This window comes from Bos indicus, chromosome 4, assembly GCF_029378745.1.
Source record: "Bos indicus isolate NIAB-ARS_2022 breed Sahiwal x Tharparkar chromosome 4, NIAB-ARS_B.indTharparkar_mat_pri_1.0, whole genome shotgun sequence".
Classification (NCBI taxonomy): Eukaryota; Metazoa; Chordata; class Mammalia; order Artiodactyla; family Bovidae; genus Bos; species Bos indicus.
Genome location: NC_091763.1, coordinates 105,662,162 through 105,682,742, shown reverse-complemented (window position 1 = coordinate 105,682,742; position 20,581 = coordinate 105,662,162). Strand labels below are relative to the sequence as shown.

At 41.1% G+C, this 20,581-nt stretch overlaps 1 protein-coding gene across 8 annotated transcripts in view; it reads right to left on the bottom strand.

Moving 5' to 3' along the window:
- Window positions 1-20,581, bottom strand: part of MGAM (maltase-glucoamylase) — a 96,870-nt gene that overhangs the window by 50,346 nt on the left and 25,943 nt on the right. For all 8 annotated transcript variants that reach the window (XM_070788281.1, XM_070788279.1, XM_070788285.1 and 5 more), the window contains 12 exons: window positions 19,904-20,024; window positions 18,678-18,784; window positions 17,670-17,821; window positions 16,624-16,795; window positions 13,024-13,123; window positions 7,053-7,165; window positions 6,331-6,456; window positions 5,315-5,446; window positions 5,048-5,164; window positions 3,835-3,948; window positions 2,248-2,332; window positions 125-242 (listed from right to left, as the gene is read on the bottom strand). In XM_070788281.1, coding sequence (XP_070644382.1) covers window positions 125-242; window positions 2,248-2,332; window positions 3,835-3,948; window positions 5,048-5,164; window positions 5,315-5,446; window positions 6,331-6,456; window positions 7,053-7,165; window positions 13,024-13,123; window positions 16,624-16,795; window positions 17,670-17,821; window positions 18,678-18,784; window positions 19,904-20,024 — 1,457 coding nt within the window. The remainder of the gene's footprint in view (window positions 1-124; window positions 243-2,247; window positions 2,333-3,834; window positions 3,949-5,047; window positions 5,165-5,314; window positions 5,447-6,330; window positions 6,457-7,052; window positions 7,166-13,023; window positions 13,124-16,623; window positions 16,796-17,669; window positions 17,822-18,677; window positions 18,785-19,903; window positions 20,025-20,581) is intronic.

The following is a 20,581-nucleotide window of genomic DNA, read 5'->3' as shown; positions in this document are numbered from 1 at the left end:
GCCTTACTTATCTTGCCAAGTTCTAAAAAATAATAGTAGCACCTGGAATCTGACAAGACTAAGAATCTGGTCATGTATTAAGTCTCTCTGATCATGTGTTGAGCCCACGTGATAATGGCCTTACTCTGCAGTGGCGATGGCCATGGAGTAGCCGTACAGATTGTGGACGTCGTAATGCTGCCCCCAGTGCTGCACTGCGTCCATGCAGATGCTCTTGCTGAACAGGTACCCATCCAGGATTTCTGCGACAAAAGAGGGTTCGGTCAATGACAGCCTGAGCTACACATTCCCCGTTTCTCAACTATCACCAGACAAGGCGGCTCCCCGAGCAGGCAATTTTATGGCCACCTTGGAAGTGGACATACACCATCCGCACAATCAGAGAGCTATATACACAGTAGTTTCTCTGTTATGCAAAACAATTGGGCTGACTTGACACCCACACACATCCTCCCACCTGGGTGCTCAGGTGACCAGAAACAAGAACTTAGAAGTAAGTGGGTCCAGTTAGATTTGAAGTTAAATCTGAAGTCTGCAGACTTAGCTGAGTGATCCAAGAACAAAAATATTTATTAAAAATAAATTTCTATCCCTTCTCTCTGTTGACCAGATACTATAAAGGATGATCGACCAAACTGTCTTTCATTCATCCAATCTTCTCTGCTCCCTTCACACCACTCTGGTTCAGATCCAAATTACTTTGGATCTTAACTATTGCAATCATTTCCTTAATGGCTTATTTACCTCTGATCTATCGACTTTCTAATTCATATTAGAAGCACACATAATGCCAGATCAGTATTTCCAAAACCATTTGACTGCCCTATTCCCATTACTAAAATATTAGTAATTTCCATCAGCAAAAGAATGAAGCCTCCCATCTAAGTCCCTCACTGTTTAGTCTTGATCCATTTGTTACAATTTCCTATTTTCTTGTCAGATTCAGTTCAATTCAGTTGCTCAGTCGTGTCCGACTCTTTGCGACCCCATGAACCACAGCACACCAGGCTTCCCTGTCCATCACCAACTCCCGGAGTCCACCCAAACCCATGTCCATTGAGTCGGTGATGCCATCCAACCATCTCATCCTCTGTCACCCCCTTCTCCTCCTGGCCTCAATCTTTCCCAGCATCAGGGTCTTTTCAAATGAGTCAGCTCTTCACATCAGGTGGCCAAAATATTGGAGTTTCAGCTTCAACATCAGTCCTTGCAATGAACACCCAGGACTGATCTCCTTTAGGATGGACTGGTTGGATCTCTTTGCAGTCCAAGTGACTCTCAAAGGTCTTCTCTAACACCACAGTTCAAAAGCATCAATTCTTTGGCACTCAGCTTTCTTTATAGCCCAATACATGACCACTGGAAAAACCATAGCCTTGACTAGACAGACCTTTGCTGACAGAGTAATGTCTCTGCTTTTTAATATGCTGTCTATGTTTGGTCATAACTTTCCTTCCAAGGAGTAAGTGTCTTTTAATTTCATGGCTGCAATCACCATCTGCAGTGATTTTGGAGCCCAGAAAGATAAAGTCAGCCACTGTTTCCACTGTTTCCCCAACTATTTGCCATGAAGTGATGGGACCGGATGCCATGATCTTAGATTAGAAGTCTTCAAAAGATGCTATAATTTTAGCAGTTTATTCCTTTCTTAATCAAGATACTATTTCTCTGTGAGCCTCTAGTTTTCTTCAAAATACAACAAATGCTGTGATCCTAGGACCACACCCTGGGAGATGCTATTGGTCAAAGTTCAATCAGATCTCTCTAGCATTCTATTCACTGACACTGACTTTGTCCTCCCAAGCCATGGGTTCTGGCTTCCTCTCATCCTGTCATCCAAATCTCTTCTTCACTCTCTTGACTTGACCAAACTTGACTTCATCTGAAGACCAAACCTAGTTATCTGGTCTCTCTCTGGTAAGCCCTGACCTCTCTGGGTCCACACTTGAGAGCAGAATGAACTAACTGCTAGCCTCTGGTTTCTGTACCATATCTTCTCCTGACTTTCCCCTAGAAACAGCTCAGATGTAAGCAGAAGGACTAGGTTGCCCCTTTTGAATTTATGCCTCATCTAAGAAAGCAGGGTGTTTTGATTTTCTTCTCTGGTTTTCTTTATATGGTACCCACATTTTCCTTCCTCTATGCAATTTATGTACAAAGACCCTCAGCAGGTTGTTCATATCTATCCTTATGAATTTAAAATATGAGATATGTGTTGCCACTTTAATCAGACTAATCAATGCTTACTGGGAGTGAATGGGGGATAATTTAGATTGCTCGTGGAACATCCTGAAACTGAGCCATCCACAAAGTTGGCAACTTCATTCATATCCTACAAGACAAAGAGCAAAAACTATTAAGAAAGAATAACATTTCTTCATATGTTCTACAGATGGTGTCTTTTTTTTAAGGACTCAGAGAAATAATTCTACACATTTCTTTTCTAAAGAGGTCCTTAGGTTAAAGAGAGAAACAGATGGTCCTGCCCTGTCTTCCCTACCCATTGAAGGCTTTGTGGAGAAAGTTGTTAAAATCCCTTCAGAATGACATATGTCTTCAATCATTTAAACTGAAATATTTCTCAAAATATTGGGTTGGCCAAAGGTTCATTTGGGTTTTTCCATAACATCTTACAGAAAAACCTGAATGAAATTTTTGGCCAACCCAATATTAGGTGAATCATATTTCAATTTATATGATCCCATATAAATCAACTTATATTGATGCATTCTCTAGATATGCAAATATAGCTATGAATGTACACATATATAAATGCATTTGCATATATAAACATATTGCAGAGAGAGTGAGTGAATAAGCAGGTACCCACAGCTGTGCAACTGAGAGGTCTGTAAAGATGCACACGGAAATACTGATAGCAGATGCCCTTGGTTGATATCATTTTCACTCTTCTCATCTGTTTAGCTCTTCTGTTTGCATTTTCTACCTTTCCCTTATAAATAGAAAGAATTTCAATGCTAACACTCCCTAAATTGTGTTGAACACCTCCGGCTCTGCATTGGTTTTCATTCGATATTAGTCTATGAGACATTTGTCTGTTCTGTAGCCACAGTTCTGTCCACACCTGAGTACTCTGGCTCTGGTCAGTGTATTCAACTTGTCCAAATGAAAGAGCCCTGAACTGGCCGTTGAACCATTCAGTTACTTTGTGACAATAACAATGTCTTCCCTGGTGGCTCAGATGGTAAAGAATCTGCTTGCAATGCAGGAGACCCAGGTTCAGTCCCTGGGTCAGAAAGATCCCCTGGAGGAGGGCATGGTGATCTACTCCAATATTCTTGCCTGGAGAATCCCATGGACAGAGAAACCTGGCGGACTACAGTCCATAGGGTTGCACAGAGTCGGACACGACTGAGCCACTGAACACACACAGACTTGGATAGAACTGATTCCTGAGTTTACTTCCAGTTCTAACAATCTGCTTTTGAGTCTAAGCTACCTGTCTTGGTAAGATTATTTGAATAGTAAGAGAGGGAATACTTAGAATTACTGCCACTCTTGCTTTCCTCTCCTCTTGACCCTGAGCTCCATGATTCAGTGACATAGAGATACACAGTCTGAATGTTAGCCGCCTACTCAACAGAATGTTAAGAACTCTAGATAATAATTGAGAACCTACTGTATAGCTCAGGGAAATTTACTCAGAGCTCTATGATGACCTAAATGGGGAGGAAATACAAAAATGAAGGGATGTATGTATACATAAAGCTGATTCACTTTGCTGTACAATAGCAACTAACACAACACTGTAAAGCAACTATACTTCAATAAAAATTAATTTTAGGGAAAGAGAAAAAAATGTTAAGAACTCACAATCCAGATTCCATCAAACTCTACTTGACTGTGGAAAAGCTCAAATTCATTTGTCCACCAAGCAGTACACTTAGGGTTGGTGTAATCAGGAAACACAGTTTTTCCAGGCCAGACCTGCAGAAAGAAAAGAAAATAATTAATCAGAGAAAGTTAAATGAATACAGAATAAAATAGAGTAGAGTACTTTACAAAGAAATTCCTAATATGATTATGGCAACAGAGCTGCCCAGACATAGGTCATTTTCAGTTAAGGATGTGAAGCACTTCAAATACTTAGGATAAATAGGAGTTGTCAACTTAGGATAAATAGGAGTTGTCTTCAAGTTAACACTTGAAGAAAAGAAGTTATTTAAAAAAAAAAAAAAAGATTAAATCATTGTTAACGTTCAACTCCCAATCCCAGGAATGATAAATGAGAGAATGGTGGTGGTTTAGTCACCAAGTCCGGTCCGACCCTTGTGATCCCATGGACTGTAGCCCGCCAGGCTCCTCTGTCCATGGGATTTCCCAGACAAGAATACTGGAATGGGTTGCCAGTTATTCTCCAGGGGGTTTTCCTGACCCAGGGATCAAATCCAGGTCTCCTGCATTGCAGATGGATTCTTTACTGACTGAGCACAGGGGAAGCAAATGAGGAAGAGTACTGTGTAATTTCAACTGATGCATCACAAGTTGTATGTTCCAACCATCAATCACTCTTCTCTATTGTCTTCCTATCCACTTCCTGTCAGACACTATGCACTCAGGTCAGCAGAGATATTAGAAGTGAAGCAGCAGATAACACTTTGATGGAAGACAAGGACAAATAGAAATTTGAGAATGAACGTCAAACTTGTCAGATAACAGAAAAATTGAGTAAAAAAAGGAATTAAAAAGTTCCACTGGATTTCCCAATTTGAAAATAACTGGTTCCATTTGTCAGAGGAGGGATGGGGGGAAAAAGCAGACTGAGGTCAGCTAAAGAGCAAATGGGGAGTGAAGAAGGAAATATTCAGTATCTACGTCTATTGTTCAAAGGGACTTTGCTATGAAGGGAATGTAAGAGCTCAGATGGCTGGTAGGTATTTGGAGATAAAACCACAAGGGCAAGTCGATCCCCAGCAAATATGACAACTGAAAATGTAAAACAAAACAATTATACATACACACACTCACACACATATAACACAGCCACAGCCCCCCCTACCAGCTCCTAGCTTCCCCATTAAGTTACCTCCCCAATGAGTGGAGTCACCCCATCTGAAGTATTCACCCATATCTTCATATCTGAACCCCGGTCATATGGGCCATAGGGATTACTTAGGGAAGAGTTGTTGGAGATGGCAGGATCCTAAGAAGGAGAAAAATACAGTGAGGAACCTAGCTTTAAGCCAGAGGCACTGAAAGGAGATTGGAAATTGGGGATGAGGTGGGGAGAGGGGGCTTCAGTGACAAAGAAGAGCAAGGACCTGATGTGGGGGTATAAGAGTACTGCCCATACCACAATGATGACCAGTTTCTGTCCGTTATTGTGTAATTCTTTAACAAACTCAGGGAAGCCCTTGAAAGCTACTGGATCATAAGTGAAGTCCTTTCTTGCGTCCATGTAATCAATATCAGCATGCTGAACATCCTGAAAGGATACACAAGGTCCACAATTTATGGGTCCATCCCTGGAATCAGATTAGCTGCATCACTCTACCTTGTTGTCTGGCCCTCTATCATTAAAGTCCAATCTAACAGACAAACCACGACAATCACAAAAAAAAATCACTAAGGCTGTCAAAACACATCCATTACCTAAATGCTATGTCATCCACAATAAAGAAGGGAAGGGGCTGTGTCTCCCACCTCCTCTCCCTCATTTGACTGCCCCACATTCTGTTTTGTTGCTTCTCTTCTACTTTGAGCCTTCTTTGACATTTATTCTTTCCTAACCTTACTCTTACAAAAACAGTGGAGCCCAGAAATAAATTGACTCCTGCTCTAGGACCTAAATGTCTGCCTCCAAGGGCATGGGGTAGAGGAGAGAAGAGGATTATTCCAGAGAACTTTGGGCTTTTCCCTTGGCATCTCTTGCAAAACCTCACTACTCATTATATAGTAGACCCATTCAAGTGCAGTCATTTAAAACATAAAAATATGTTATTACATGCATGTACTATATCCTTTCGCTAACTTAAACTAGGAAAATAAATGTCTTGAGAAGTCAAATAAAAAATTCATTATGTGAAATGTAATCAATACAGTAAGCATGTTTTACTATTAAAACATGTGGTAAGAAAAATAGAGAAAGAAACAGATTGTCTCCCAACCCCATAATTATGGTCTCTATGTACTATTTCCTGAGCCAGTTGCTTTAAAGGAATGGTTGGCCCGACAAGAGTCTGGCATTCTGAATATGTAAAAATATTTTTGTTATATATTAAAAAAAAAACTCAGGAGGAGAAAGTATAAACAGATGTTCTTATTCCCCAGTTCTTTTATTTTTGGAGCATTTTTTGAAATCTTACTTACATAAGGCAGCTGCACATTGCGGTTTCTCTCCACGACTTCTTTCATATTGTCTAGGGTTCCATAGTCATAACGACTGAGATGAAACCCAAGCGCCCAGTACGAGGGTAGGGCTGGCCGTCCAATGAGCTGAAAGAATGGTGTAAAATGAAAGTTAGGAAATACTCTGCTTTTAAAAAATTTTATTCTGAGCATTAGTTTGGGGGCACAAAATGTACCCACTTCCCAACACACTATTTCCTTAATGTTAGATGCTAGTCTATTTTTCCAGTCCCTTTATAAATCATGGAGGGTAGGGTCAAATTTTTGGAGAAGGCAATGGCAAGCCATTCCAGTACTCTTGCCTAGAAAATCCCATGGATGGAGGAGCCTGGTAGGCTTCAGTCCATGGGGTCGCTACCAGTCAGACGCAACTGAGTGACTTCACTTTCACTTTTCACTTTCATGCAATGGAGAAGGAAATGGCAACCCTCTAGTGTTCTTGCCTGGAGAATCCCAGGGATGGCAGAGCCTGATGGGCTGCTGTCTATGGGGTCGCACAGAGTTGGACATGACTGAAGCGACTTAGCAGCAACTTAGCAGCAGGGTCAAATTGTAGTAGCACATTTGTAGCAGCTACTTATAATATTGACAGCATATGTTTATAAGTCACACTTATATTAAATTTCATTTTCATTGTGCTATTTAGGATTTCCTTAATCATAATGATGATATCATAAGTTTACCTCTAGATATTCTTGAACAACTTGCTCTGGAGTATTCCCCAAGAACACGTAGAAGTCAAGAATGCCCCCAATGGTGCGGTAAGTGACAGCTGGGGTGGGCTGGAGGAAAACCTCTTGAAGATTAAAAATGAAGCAAATAAACATTAGAATTTGTTCTAGAGTAATAATCACAAAGTTTTAATTTGTAGACCAGAAGATCCCCAATCATCTGAACACTAACGAAGTGATTCTAATACCTCATTTTTGTATAAAAAGGTACAAACTCTGATGGTCAAAGTCCACCCTCACAGCATGAGAGCTGTCAATGCATTTGTTCTTTAGCAGATTTTCATACTGGTGACTGGAGTATTTTCAGTGTTGTATCAGGATTTCATGAAAAAGAAACCAGTTTTGTGAAGGGGTTCAGAATAAGTCACCGTGGCATAAGAATGATTATAAGTTGAAGATGTTTGAGTTTCTGAAATCCCTTGTCAACCTAAACACAGAGCCTCTCATAAGCACTCTGCTGTCAGACTTCCCTGGTGGTCCAGAAGTTAAGACTTTGGCTTCCAATGCATGGTGTGTAAGTTTGACCCCTGATCAGGGAGCTAAGATACCATGTGCCTTACAGCCAAAATACCAAAACATAAAACAGAAATAGTTTGTAACAAATCCAATAAAGACTTTAAAAAGTGTCCACATCAACAAAATCTTTAAAATTAAAAACTTCTAAGAAAAGAACTTACTTGTCATAAACCCCCTACCCTAGAGCAAAACTAATATTCTCTGAGCCAATAAATTGGCAGCACACCCAAACAGACACGGCCACAAGAATATCCAACTCTCACTATTCTCCTGCTGCTGCTGTTGCTAAGTTGCTTCAGTCATGTCCAACTCTGTGCAACCCCATAGACGGCAGCCCACAAGGCTCCCCCGTCCCTGGGATTCTCCAGGCAAGAACACTGCAGTGGGTTGCCATTTCCTTCTCCAGTACATGAAAGTGAAAAGTGAAAGTGAAGTCACTCAGTTGTTTCTGACTATTAGCGACCCCATGGACTGCAGCCCACCAGGCTCCCCCATCCATGGGATTTTCCAGGCAAAGAGTACTGGAGTGGGGTGCCATTGCCTTCTCTGCACTATTCTCCTAAGGACTCTCTAATCTTTCCAAAAAGTCATTTGTTGTCCCATTAAACGCCTTCTCACCCCTTCAGGGAGTTATTTGTTTCATCCTAAGTAACTTTCTTCCTCTACCTTATTAGGATGGTAATGTTAGTTGCTCAGTCATGTCTGACTCATTGCGACTCCATGGACTGTAGGCTGCTAGGCTCCTGTGTCCATGGAATTCTTCAGGCAAGAATGCTAGAGTGGGTAACCATTCCCTTTTCCAGGGGATCTTCCCAACCCAAGTACCGAACCCAGGTCTCCTGCATTGCAGGCAGATGCTTTACCATCTGAGCCAACAGGGAAACCCATAGGATGGTATGTAAATTCTAACCCAAATTCTAACCACCCCTTTGAGCTACTTATTGAGCACTCTTGTGCATATGTATGTCACACATGTAAATAAACTCCGTCTTTCTCTTACTAACCTGTCTTTTGTCAGATTGATTCACAGGCCCCCAAATACCTAACTTAAGAGGACAGAGAAAAAAATTTTCTCCTCAGGCATTCACAACTACAGAACATGCTCTTCCAATCCCATTACCCATCATAACTACAGAAATATAACCCAGCTACACTCACAGAGGTCATAGCCTCCGCGGATCTCATATCGAGCAAGAGCCAAACTAAAACAATGTCAGAGATGATATTATAAATTCAAAATCTCTCTAAGCCCCCATTGCAATTCTCAAAGATGAAGTCTCCCCATCACCTTGATTTGCATTAGGGATAATGAAACTAGAATACCTCGTAACACGATACACAAAAATAAATTCAAAATGGATTAAAGACTTAAATGTAAGGCCAGAAACTATAAAGCTCTTAGAAAAAAATATAGGCAGTAGACTCCTTGACATAAATCACAGCAAGATCCTCTATGACCCATGTCCTAGGGTAATGGAAATAAAGACAAAAATAAACAAATGAGAGCTAATTAAACTTAAAAGCTTTTGCACAGCAAAGGAAACTATAAACAAGGTGAAAAGACAACCCTCAGAATGGGAGAAATAATAGCAAATGAAACAACCAACAAAAGGTTAATTTCCAAAATACACAAGCAGCTCATGCAGCTCAATACCAGGAAAACAAAAATCCCAGTCAAAAAGTGGGCAGAAGACCTAAAAAGATATTCCTACAAAGAAGACATACAGATGGCTAGTAAACACAAGAAAAGATGTTCAATGTCACTCATTTTCAGAGAGATGCAGACCAAAACTACAATGAGCAATCACCTCACATTGGTCGGAATGGCCATCAATCTACAAACAATAAATGCTGGAGAGGATGTAGAGAAAAGGAAACCCTCCTACACTGTTGGTGGGAATGTAAATTGATCAGCCACTATGGAGAATAGTATGGAGATTCCTTAAAAATCTAGGAATAAAACTACCATATGAGCCAACAATCCCACTACTGAGCATATGCCCTGAGGAAATCATAACTGAAAAAGACATGTGTACCCCAATGCTCAGTTCAGTTCAGTCACTCAGTCGTGTCCGACTCTTTGTGACCCCATGAATTGCAGCATGCTAGGCCTCCCTGTCCATCACCAACTCCCAGAGTTCACTCAGATTCATGCCCATCGAGTTGGTGATACCATCCAGCCATCTCATCCTCTGTCATCCCCTTTTCCTCCTGCCCCCAATCCCTCCCAGCATCAGAGTCTTTTCCAATGAGTCAACTCTTCTCATGAAGTAGCCCAAGTACTGGAGTTTCAGCTTTAGCATCATTCTTTCCAAAGAACACCCAGGACTGATCTCCTTCAGAATGGACTGGTTGGATCTCCTTGCAGTCCAAGGGACTCTCAAGAGTCTTCTCCAATACCACAGTTCAAAAGCATCAATTCTTTGGCGCTCAGCCTTCTTCACAGTCCCACTCTCACATCCATACATGACCACAGGAAAAACCATAGCCTTGACTAGACGGACCTTTGTTGGCAAAGTAATGTCTCTGCTTTTTAATATGCTATCTAGGTTGGTCATCACTTTCCTTCCAAGGAGTAAGCGTCTTTTAATTTCATGGCTGCAGTCACCATCTGCAGTGATTTTGGAGCCCCCCAAAATAAAGTCTGACACTGTTTCCACTGTTTCCCCATCTATTTCCCATGAAGTGGTGGGACTGGATGCCATGATCTTTGTTTTCTGAATGTTGAGCTTTAAGCCAACTTTTTCACTCTCCTCTTTCACTTTCATCAAGAGGCTTTTGAGTTCCTCTTCACTTTCTGCCATAAGAGTGGTGTCATCTGCATATCTGAGGTTATTGATATTTCTCCTGGCAATCTTAATTCCAGCCTGTGTTTCTTCCAGCCCAGTGTTTCTCATGATGTACTCTGCATAGAAGTTAAATAAGCAGGGTGACAGTATACAGCCTTGACGTACTCCTTTTCCTATTTGGAACCAGTCTGTTGTTCCATGTCCAGTTCTAACTGTTGCTTCTTGACCTTCATACAGATTTCTCAAGAGGAAGGTCAGGTGGTCTGGTATTCCCATCTCTTTCAGAATTTTCCACAGTTTATTGTGATCCACACAGTCAAAGGCTTTGGCATAGTCAATAAAGCAGAAATACATGTTTTTCTGGAACTCTCTTTCTTTTTTGATGATCCAGCGGATGTTGGCAATTTGATCTCTGGTTCCTCTGCATTTTCTAAAACCAGCTTGAACATCTGGAAGTTCACGGTTCATGTATTGCTGAAGCCTGGCTTGGAGAATTTTGAGCATTACTTTACTAGCATGTGAGATGAGTGCAATTGTGCGGTAGTACATGGACACAACCTGGATGTCGACTGACAGATGAATGGATAAAGAAGTTGTGGTACATATTGTTGCTGCTGCTGTTGTTGTTCAGTCACCAAGTCATGTCCGACTCTTCATGACCCCATGGATGATAGCACACCAGGCTTCCCTCTCTCTCACCATGTCCTGGAGTTTTCCCAAGTTCATGTCCATTGAATCGGTGATTCCATCCAACCATCTCAGTAATATTCCATTGGAATATTACCAGCCATAAAAAGGAATGTATTTGAGTCAGTTCTAATGAGGTGGGTGAACCTAGAGCCTATTGTACAGAATGAAGTAAGTCAGAAAGAGGAAAAGCAAATATCATATATTAACACATACATGTGGAATCTAGAAAGATGGTACCGATGAACCTGTGTGCAATGGAGCAATGGAGATGCAGACAGACAGAACAGACTCACAGACACAGTGGGAGGACAGGGTGGATGAATAGAGTAGCACTGAATTATATACATTACCACAGGTGAAATAGATAGCTAGTGGGAATTTGCTGTACGATGCAGGGAGCTCAACCTGGTGCTCTGTGGCTACTTAGAGGGGAGGGATGGAGTGGGCGGTGGGAGAGTGGTTCAAGGGGGTTGGGACATATGTACACCTATGGCTGATTCATGTTGATGTATGGCAGAAACTAACACAACATTGTAAAGCAATTATCCTCCAATTAAAAAGGAATAAATTCTTAAAAATCGGTCTGATCAGGCTTAGAGGGAAAGGTCACAGGATCCTAGATACTCTAAGTCTACTCAACTTGTTTTCTGGTTCCTTTCAGCCACCGGAAACTGCATTTGCAATACCTCAGTCTATTCTTTGACTATCAGGTAGCTTAGAATCATCTAAGATTCAATTAAGTATCTTAGAATCATCTTGTATCACTCTAGTTATTCTCAGTCTGGTAAAAAACAAAAATCAGAGCCTAATTTTTCAAATTTCTGATTCTTTGCAAACTGATGCTTTTGTAAAATAACACAAAAATGAAACACTAGAAAAAAGGTTCGTGCATGCACTTGGATGCTATAGCAATGTTTACTTTCAGTTTCTATATTTATGTTACTGTAGACCTGAAACACTCTGTGAACCTTCCACGAACCACACTTTGAGTGGCCCTGATCTAGTCCACTGAGTCTCAGTCGAGAAGACGGTGGGGATCAGTATCCTATGCTGATCATCAACTCTGGGATTCTGACACAACTGATCTTCCACTACAGTGACTGAATCATTTCCCTGGGATTGTATGTGATGGTGCAAGTAGAAAAATAGTTAAGAATCATTGATCTGGTCTAAAACCTTCAGAGATAAGGGAGTGAGCTACTTTCTGGAATCCTATGCTATTACCATGAGATCTTAAACAGTCTGAAAATATTCAGCCTTCAATACTCACCCCACTTTACCTTGCTACCCTTGGTGTCTCAATGCAATATTCACTGCTCAGTTGTATCTCCTTGGTTAGGCTCAGCTATTATACCAATTGGACTTCCCAGGTGGTTCAACGTTAAAGAATTCAGCTGCCAATGCAGGACATGCAAGACATGCAGGTTTGATCCACGAGGTGGGAAGATACCCTGGAATAGGTAATGGCAACCCACTCCAATATTCTTGCCTGGAAAATCCCATGGATGAATAAGCCTGGCGGGCTACAGTTATGGGGTCACAGTCAGACACAGAGCATGCACACGATAGAAGAATTACCTGTTTTTTTACCAAAGCTGATATTACCCCCTGTACTGGATGGATGTCTGAGGAAGGAGAAAAATAAATTGGTAGAAACTGCCTCAGAATAGATTATAGGGAAGGTTAGCTGTTTTAACTCAAAAATAGAAAATTTTCCAACAGAACAAACAGACTGAAGAAAACCATAAGCTAGGAGAGGACACTCAACTCATGGCCACCTTGGGTCAACAAGTAATGAAATAGGGATGATACAATCAGAGAACATATGAAACCCTAAAGGACACCATTCCTTTATCATGATGCTGTCAGAAAGGGACTGAAAGTCATTCTTGAGTAGTCTTTTCATGAATATTCCTTTAGTCTTTTACCCATGGCATTGCTGTTCAGCAGAAACACTCCAAAGGACAATCCACTAGCATCTTCAAGGCATAGGAAGAACGTCTGTGCACCATACAAGTTAGTTCCATCCTGCAGAAAGACAATTTAAAATAAAAAACTTTACAAATAAGCCCCCCGTGGCCAGAAATAGCTTAGGAAATCAGTATTAATCATGCAAGAAATGGACAAAAGAACTTGTGGTCAAAGAAGACACAGATTTCTAATAAAAGGTCTATATTTGGTTGATGTTAATCAAATGAATTAGTATTTTCTTATACAATGAGTTGGCTGTGAGAGCTTATGATGTGTTAAGATGTAGGAGAACAGAAGTTTTGAAACTGTAGTTCATAACAGCTGTTCTTTATAGGTATCAAAAACAAACTTATGGTTGCTGCTGCTGCTGCTGCTGCTAAGTCAATTCAGTCATGTCCGACTTTGTGCGACCCCATAGATGGCAGCCCACGAGGCTCCCCCATCCCTGGGATTCTCCAGGCAAGAACACTGGAGTGGGTTGCCATTGCCTTCTCCAATGCAGGAAAGTGAAAAGTGAAAGTGAAGTCGCTGAGTCCTGCCCAACTCTTAGCGACCCCATGGACTGCAGCCCACCAGGCTCCTCCATCCATGGGATTTTCTAGGCAAGAGTACTGGAGTGAGGTGCCATGAAGGGGAAACTTGTCGGGGTGGAGAGGGATAAATCAGAAGCTTGAGATAAACATACACACATTACTATCTATAATATAGATGACCAAAAAGGATCTACAGGGAATCTACTCAATATTTTATGATAATCTATATGAAAAAGAATGAATATATGTATATGCATAATTGAATCACTTTTCTGTACACCAGAAACTAACACAACATTGTAAATCAACTATACTCCAATAATTTTTTTTAAAAAAGCAGCTCTCCCCTCAAACAGGCTTGACCTTGACTCAAAGAGGTTTGACCTAACCCCACCTGCAAAAACTCTATCAAGTCCTAATATAAATCAGTTCAGTCCAGTTCAGTTGCTCAGTCGTGTCCAACTCTTTGTGACCCCATGTACTGCAGCATGCCAGGCCTTCCTATCCATCATCAACTCCTGGAGTTTACCCAAACTCATGTCCATTGAGTCGGTGATGCCATCCAACCATCTCATCCTCTGTCGTATACAAATCAGGCACCATTTCATTTGCAACTAGATGGAGATCTATTTAAGATATCTGGTCTTTTAGTCTTTACAAGAGTAAACATTAGAACTTGAGCTGGGCTTCTAGACTTGGGAACAGTAGTTCTCAACCTGGGCCACATTCCACCTCAATTGAAACAGAGCCTCTGGAGACAGAAGCTGGCAGCTATATTTGTTGAATTTCCCAGGGTGTTTCCAAAGTATAATCATGTTTGAGAATCACTGCTCTGAGCCAGTATGTCTCAAAATTTGGTGTGCATAAAAATTCCAAAGGGACTTAATTTAAGTGTGGGTTCTAATTTAGTAGTTACAAGAGAGAGCTGAGAGCCCAAATTTCTCATGTGGTGTTTCCTGTGCTGCATACTTGAAGCAGCAAGGATCCTAGGCTCCTTATTAAACAAGCATCAGCAGCCATATCCCAGATGACCTGCTCTGAATCAACACCTGTCCTGTTTTTCTGATAGGATGTGGTATGGTAAGGAGCATGGGCCAGGGGTTAGATCTTATCTCTGTTCCTTACAACTATTTTTTGTTGTTGTGTTTGTTGTTTAGTCGCTCAGTCGTGTCTGATTCTTTTGCGACCCCATGGACTGTAGCCCGCCGGGTTCCTCTGTCCATGGGATTTCCCAGGCAAGAATACTGGAGTGGGTAGTCATTTCCTTCTCCAGGGGATCTTCCTGATTCAGGGATCCAATCCACATCTCCTGCATTGGCAGGCAGATTCTTTACCACTGAGCTACTAGGCAAGCTCTTGTTTGGGTTTTTGGTTTTATTTATTTATTTTTTTAACATTGTGCTATTTATCTGGCTTCTCTAAACCTCAGTTTCTTTATCTGTTAGATGGAGTAATTAAATTATTTTTTGGAGTTCTTTTGGTAAATAGAGATAATGTATTTTTAAAAGTCATTTAATAAATTATTCCTCTAATTTCCTTCCATCCAGTCACTAGTTCTGCTTAATCAGGAAAGTTGCTGAACAAAACCTGAATGTAGTATTGCTGAGTCTAGAAAATAGCTCTAGTTTGAATTTTAGCAGTAAAAACAAAACAGAAAAAAAATAAAATAATAACAACAGTGAAACTTTATTCATTCTATTCTCTCACTGCCCCCAAACATTCTTCAAGGAATGAATGATTAATACAGAATTTTAGTTGATATTTTATCCTATTTTGCTGACAAATCTGGTAAGTTGGTGATTTGTAAAGGTCAACCTAAAATGTGGTGATCAGAATCAACATATTGTGCAGAATCAATATTGGTTTTTCCCACAACTAGTTAGTTCAAAAAGAAAATAAAATAAAAGTAGTTGGTATTTATTGAGCACTATGTGGCAGACACTATTATAGAGACTCTATATGTATCTGTTCATCTAATCACCATCACAACCCTATAAAGTAAGTATACTACCCCCATTTTATGAATGGGGAACTAAAGATACAGAGGAGAAACCTGCCCAGAACCATGTAACTGGTGAGTGCTGTTGTTATTGTTCAGCCACCAAATCACGTCTAACTCTTTGTGACCCCATGGACTGCAGCACATCAGGCCTCCTGTCCCTCACCATCTCCTGGAGTTTGCCCAAGTTCATGTCCATTGAGTCGGTTATGCCATCCAGCCATCTCATCCTCTGTTGCCCTCTTCTGCTACTGGTGAGTAGCAGTGCCAGAATTCAGACCCAGTAGCCTCACCCTAGCAGCTTGTTCCTAACCATTATAGTGTACTGCATGTACATCTCTTCATGACTAATAGATGGGGAAACAATGGAAACAGTGACAGATTTTATTTTGGGGGGCTCCAAAATCACTGCAGATGGTGACTGCAACCATGAAATTAAAAGACGCTTGCTTCTTGGAAGAAAAGCTAAGACCAAACTAGACAGCATGTTAAAAAGCAGAGACATTATTTTGCTGACAAAGGTCCATCTAATCAAAGCTATGGTTTTTCCAATAGTCATGTATGGATGTGAGAGTTGGACTATAAAGAAAGCTGAGCACCAAAGAATTGATGTTTTTGAACTGTAGTGTTGGAGAAGACTCTCAAGAGTCCCTTGGACTGCAAGGAGATCCAACCTGTCCATCCTAAAGGAAATCAAACCTGAATATTCATTGGAAGGACTAATGCTGAACCTGAAGTGAAAAACTGACTCATTTGAAAAGACCCTGGTGCTGGAAAAGATTGAAGGCAGGAAGAGAAGGGGACGACACAGGATGAGATGGTTGGATGGCATCACTGACTCAATGGAAATGAGTTTGCGCAAGCTCCGGGAGTTGGTGATGGACAGGGAAGCCTGGTGTGATGCAGTCTATGGAGTTGCAAAGAGACAGACACAACTGAGCGACTGAACCAAACTGTACTGCTAGGAGTGACCTTCATGAAGAGGCTATGATATTTAGTGAAGGGGGACCCATCTGAAAGCTTACCCCATTGGGGGTTGTGTCCCTGGCAAATATGGGCCAGGTCTTCCAGTTCATGTCATGCCGGTACTGCTGGTGCACGTGTTCTCCCAGCCCATACACGTTGGCACTAGGCAGTCGGATGGAGAGCTGCAGGAACTGGTGAGCAAACAGCAGGGGCCCGATGCTGGAGTCAAACCTGGACAAAGGTAGAAAACATGGGACAGGTGGGCAAGTAGTGTGGAGAGAATGCAGCTGCTTAGAAAATTGTTCTTATGGCTCAAAGACTCAGTGTGCTGTGCTGGGCTGTGCTCAGTCACTCTGCTGCATCCACCTCTTTGTGATGCCATGGACTGTAATCCACCAGGCTCCTCTGCCCATGGGATTGTCCAAGCAAGAATACTGGAGTGGGGTGCCATTTCCTTCCCTAGGAGATCTTCCCAACCCAGGGATGGGACCCAGGGATCTCCTGCATTGGAGACTGGATTGGATCTCCTGCATTGGATTATTTACCACTAATGCCACCTGGGAAGCCTTCAAAGACTCAATGCTCCCTGTTTAATTGGCTCCATTTGCCCTCCTGTGATATTTTCCAATGGATAACAAGAAAGAGATTAGGTATCATTTGGCACATTTCTTAGATTTGTCCCCCTAATACTCTATTATGTGATCAGATTACTCTTACATTATAGTAGATGCTCCACAGACAGCTACTGGTGCATAGGTGTTAGAAAGATGGAAGGAAAAAAAGGACAATAAAGAGGAAAAATGACCTAATGGAAGGAAGAAAAAGAAAAAGGACACAGCCCAGTGCCTGGCCTTTAATAAATGCTTAGTAATAACAGAGGAGGAAGAGGAGAAGGGAGGGGGAGAAAGAGAAATAGTGGAGTAGGAAGAAAGAAAGAGGCAGAAAGGCAGTGAAAAATATGCATTTGAAGGTGGAGAGTCTATTCACCATCAATGAGCTTACAGCCTTCTAGAATATTATAGAAAGGCATTCTTTTTCATGTTTACAAACCTCCCTCCTCCATAACCTTCAGACTCAGCTCTCTAGGTAAGTTTCCAAAACTTACAGAACACGATTGTTGCTCGTTCTGATCACTTTGATGCCAAATGGCTGTTTGGAGACCTCAACTTTATACGTCAAGGAAGAGGCAGCATTTCCTGTGAAGGGTTGCACATGTTCATGGGGCACTTCGTATCTGTTCTGGTTTTGGTCAGTTAACTGTCCAGAGAGGTTAGCAAAAAAAAGTCAAAATGAAAACATCTCTACTTTCTCTAAAACAGAAGCATGCCTACCAACACCATGCTTCCCAACACCTATGCTCCTGGCACTGGAATCTGGGCAGCAGATGACATTCTAATCTGAAATTATATCACCCATTTCAGATGTTTAACCCTTGGACGTAAGTTAGTTTTTAGGTAGAAACATAGACTGTAAGTCTGCAGACATGACTTATCTCTAGAATTTTCAAAGCTGTGATCATTCTTTTCTTCCCCTCCCTACCACATTTCACATGGGGTATCGAGGGAAAATTCATGAAAGCCAAAACTCACCAGTGAACCCTATAATACATATCTGGGAACTTATCACACTGAAGGAAGGCAATAGGTACCTTCAACATACAGGTGCTACGTAAGAAAATGACAGTAGAGAAAAATACTCTACTAGCAAATTTTTCTCTTTTGTAGTAACTGCAGTCCTCAGGAAGGGAACAAGAACCTCTCAAAATTTTTTCTAAATAAGCAGGTATCATGTGATACCACTTATATGTGGAACCTAAAATATGACACAAATGAATGTATTTACAAAAGAAAAAGACACAAAGACATAGAAAACAAACTTATGGTTACCAAATGGGAAAGGGGGTTGAGGAGGGATAAACTAGGAATTGGGGATTAACAAATGAAATCTATAATACATAACATATATTAACATATATATGATACATAACAAAACTATAATATATAGCATAAATATTTAAGAACAAGGTCCTACTGTAAAGCACAGGAAACTATATTCAATATCTTGTAATAAACTGTAATAGAAAATAATATGAAAAATATAAATAAACTACAACCTTAAAATGGAAACGGTTAGATGTCTGGTATTCTGCTGTGAGAAGGACATTGTTGACATCATTTCCAAACAGAGGTGAAGACAACCTTTTCAGCTGGGCTGTGAATCCTAACATGAAAAGGAAGAGAGTTTTCAGAGCCAGCTGTGTAAATTCACAAACAACAGCCACATACAAGTAAGCTTTGTGTCAAAGAGGCTGGCGAAAAGCCTTTACTTCCAATCAGAAGAGGAGACACAGATGTGGACCTCATCATACACACATACCACATTGGACCAGATTCTGAAGCTAGGTATTGCTATTACCTTATTCAAAAGCTATGCCTCTCTTCTCCAAAATCTGAACAGAAACATCCTTCTCCTTCCATCAGCCCACCAGTCACTCCTATACCCTTTACACTCTCAGTCCTCAATGCGTTCATATCCATTATTCCCTCTCTGTTGTCTTCATGTTACATCACAGGTGATCGTAGGCACTAATGCCATCTCCTTAGTTAGGTGACACACCAGATGAGAGTCCAGACCTTCTTAGAAAAGTCCATCGGGCCAAGAGGCCCTGGAGGAAGAGCATGCCTCTCCCTTTATGCTAAGAGCCTCCCCCAAGTGGTCAACTTCTGTTACCCCCAGAATCTTCATTATTATGCCTGTATTTTATGATGGGAGAAAAGAAGGGGGGATGTTTAGTCCATGAACAGTGACACTAACTAGCTAACTTTAATAAAATGCTGATAAAATTGGAATTGTTTCCATATCACTAAAATTGCATTATATTAGAGCTGTTGGTAGTCTCAGAGGTGACTGAGTCCAAAACTCTCTCTTTAAAAGTTAGAAACTTGGGGAACAAAGAGATCACAAGGGATGGACAAGGTTACATAAGGAAATGGCAACCCACTCCAGTATTCTTGCCTGAAAAATCCCATGGACAGAGGAGTCTGGTGGGCTACAATCCAAGGGGCCACAAGGAGTTGAACCCAACTGAGTGCACTCGCACACACATAAGGACAAAGACAGGAACAGGACATGTCTCCCAACTCTTAAGACAGAGAGTGATCTTTTCCCTTGATGCCAAAATAGATTCCAGTCCATGCTTAAGGGCAGTGCCCATCCTATCACAGGCCCTGTGGCTGCACAGAGCAACACCCTGCCTACTGCTACAGCTCTCTCCTGCAGTGTATAGAGCCACCCTCCAGAGGACCTGTAGTTCCTTCTTCAGGGCACAGTTCGGCTTACCTGCATTTGTGTTCACGAGGTCGCCCCCTACTTGATAGCCATGACTTTTAGAATAGTAGCACCAGGGCATACTTATGGTTCCCTGAGGACTCCAGCAACAGCCACGCTGGTCACAGGTAGCCTGAAATAAGAGATCAGACAGAGTAACTCCATTCATTGATAAATGTGATTGGAGCTTGTGGTCTCATGAACCTTGTTTTACAAATAAGTAACCTGATAGTCAGAGGAATCGTGCCACAGCCCAGTCAAAGCAGTGTTTGCCCTCAAAACTCATTTTTCTGGCTAACATCTTTCTTTGTTATTGTTATCCTGTAACACTATATGATTGCAGTGCATTCTATACCTCTCATCAGAATAAAAACCTGATAAATTTATTTAATGATTCTAAACTACAGTATAGTTATATCACCAGGAAGCCAAAATAACAAATAACAAATAACAGCTTCATTAATTTTGGTTTTGGCTTTTTAAAAAAGGACTTTGCAATTAACTTTATTCAGAAGCTTTGAAATCAAAGTAAATTTGCTTTGACTTTTCAATGTGTATATTATATATCTGTGTATTTAGTATAGGTGACATATATGCATATATATTATGTATATTCATAAATATATATATACACATTTTTATATAGTCTCTCAGTTCATCCCAAGGCAGAAAGCAACTGTTCCATGAAAC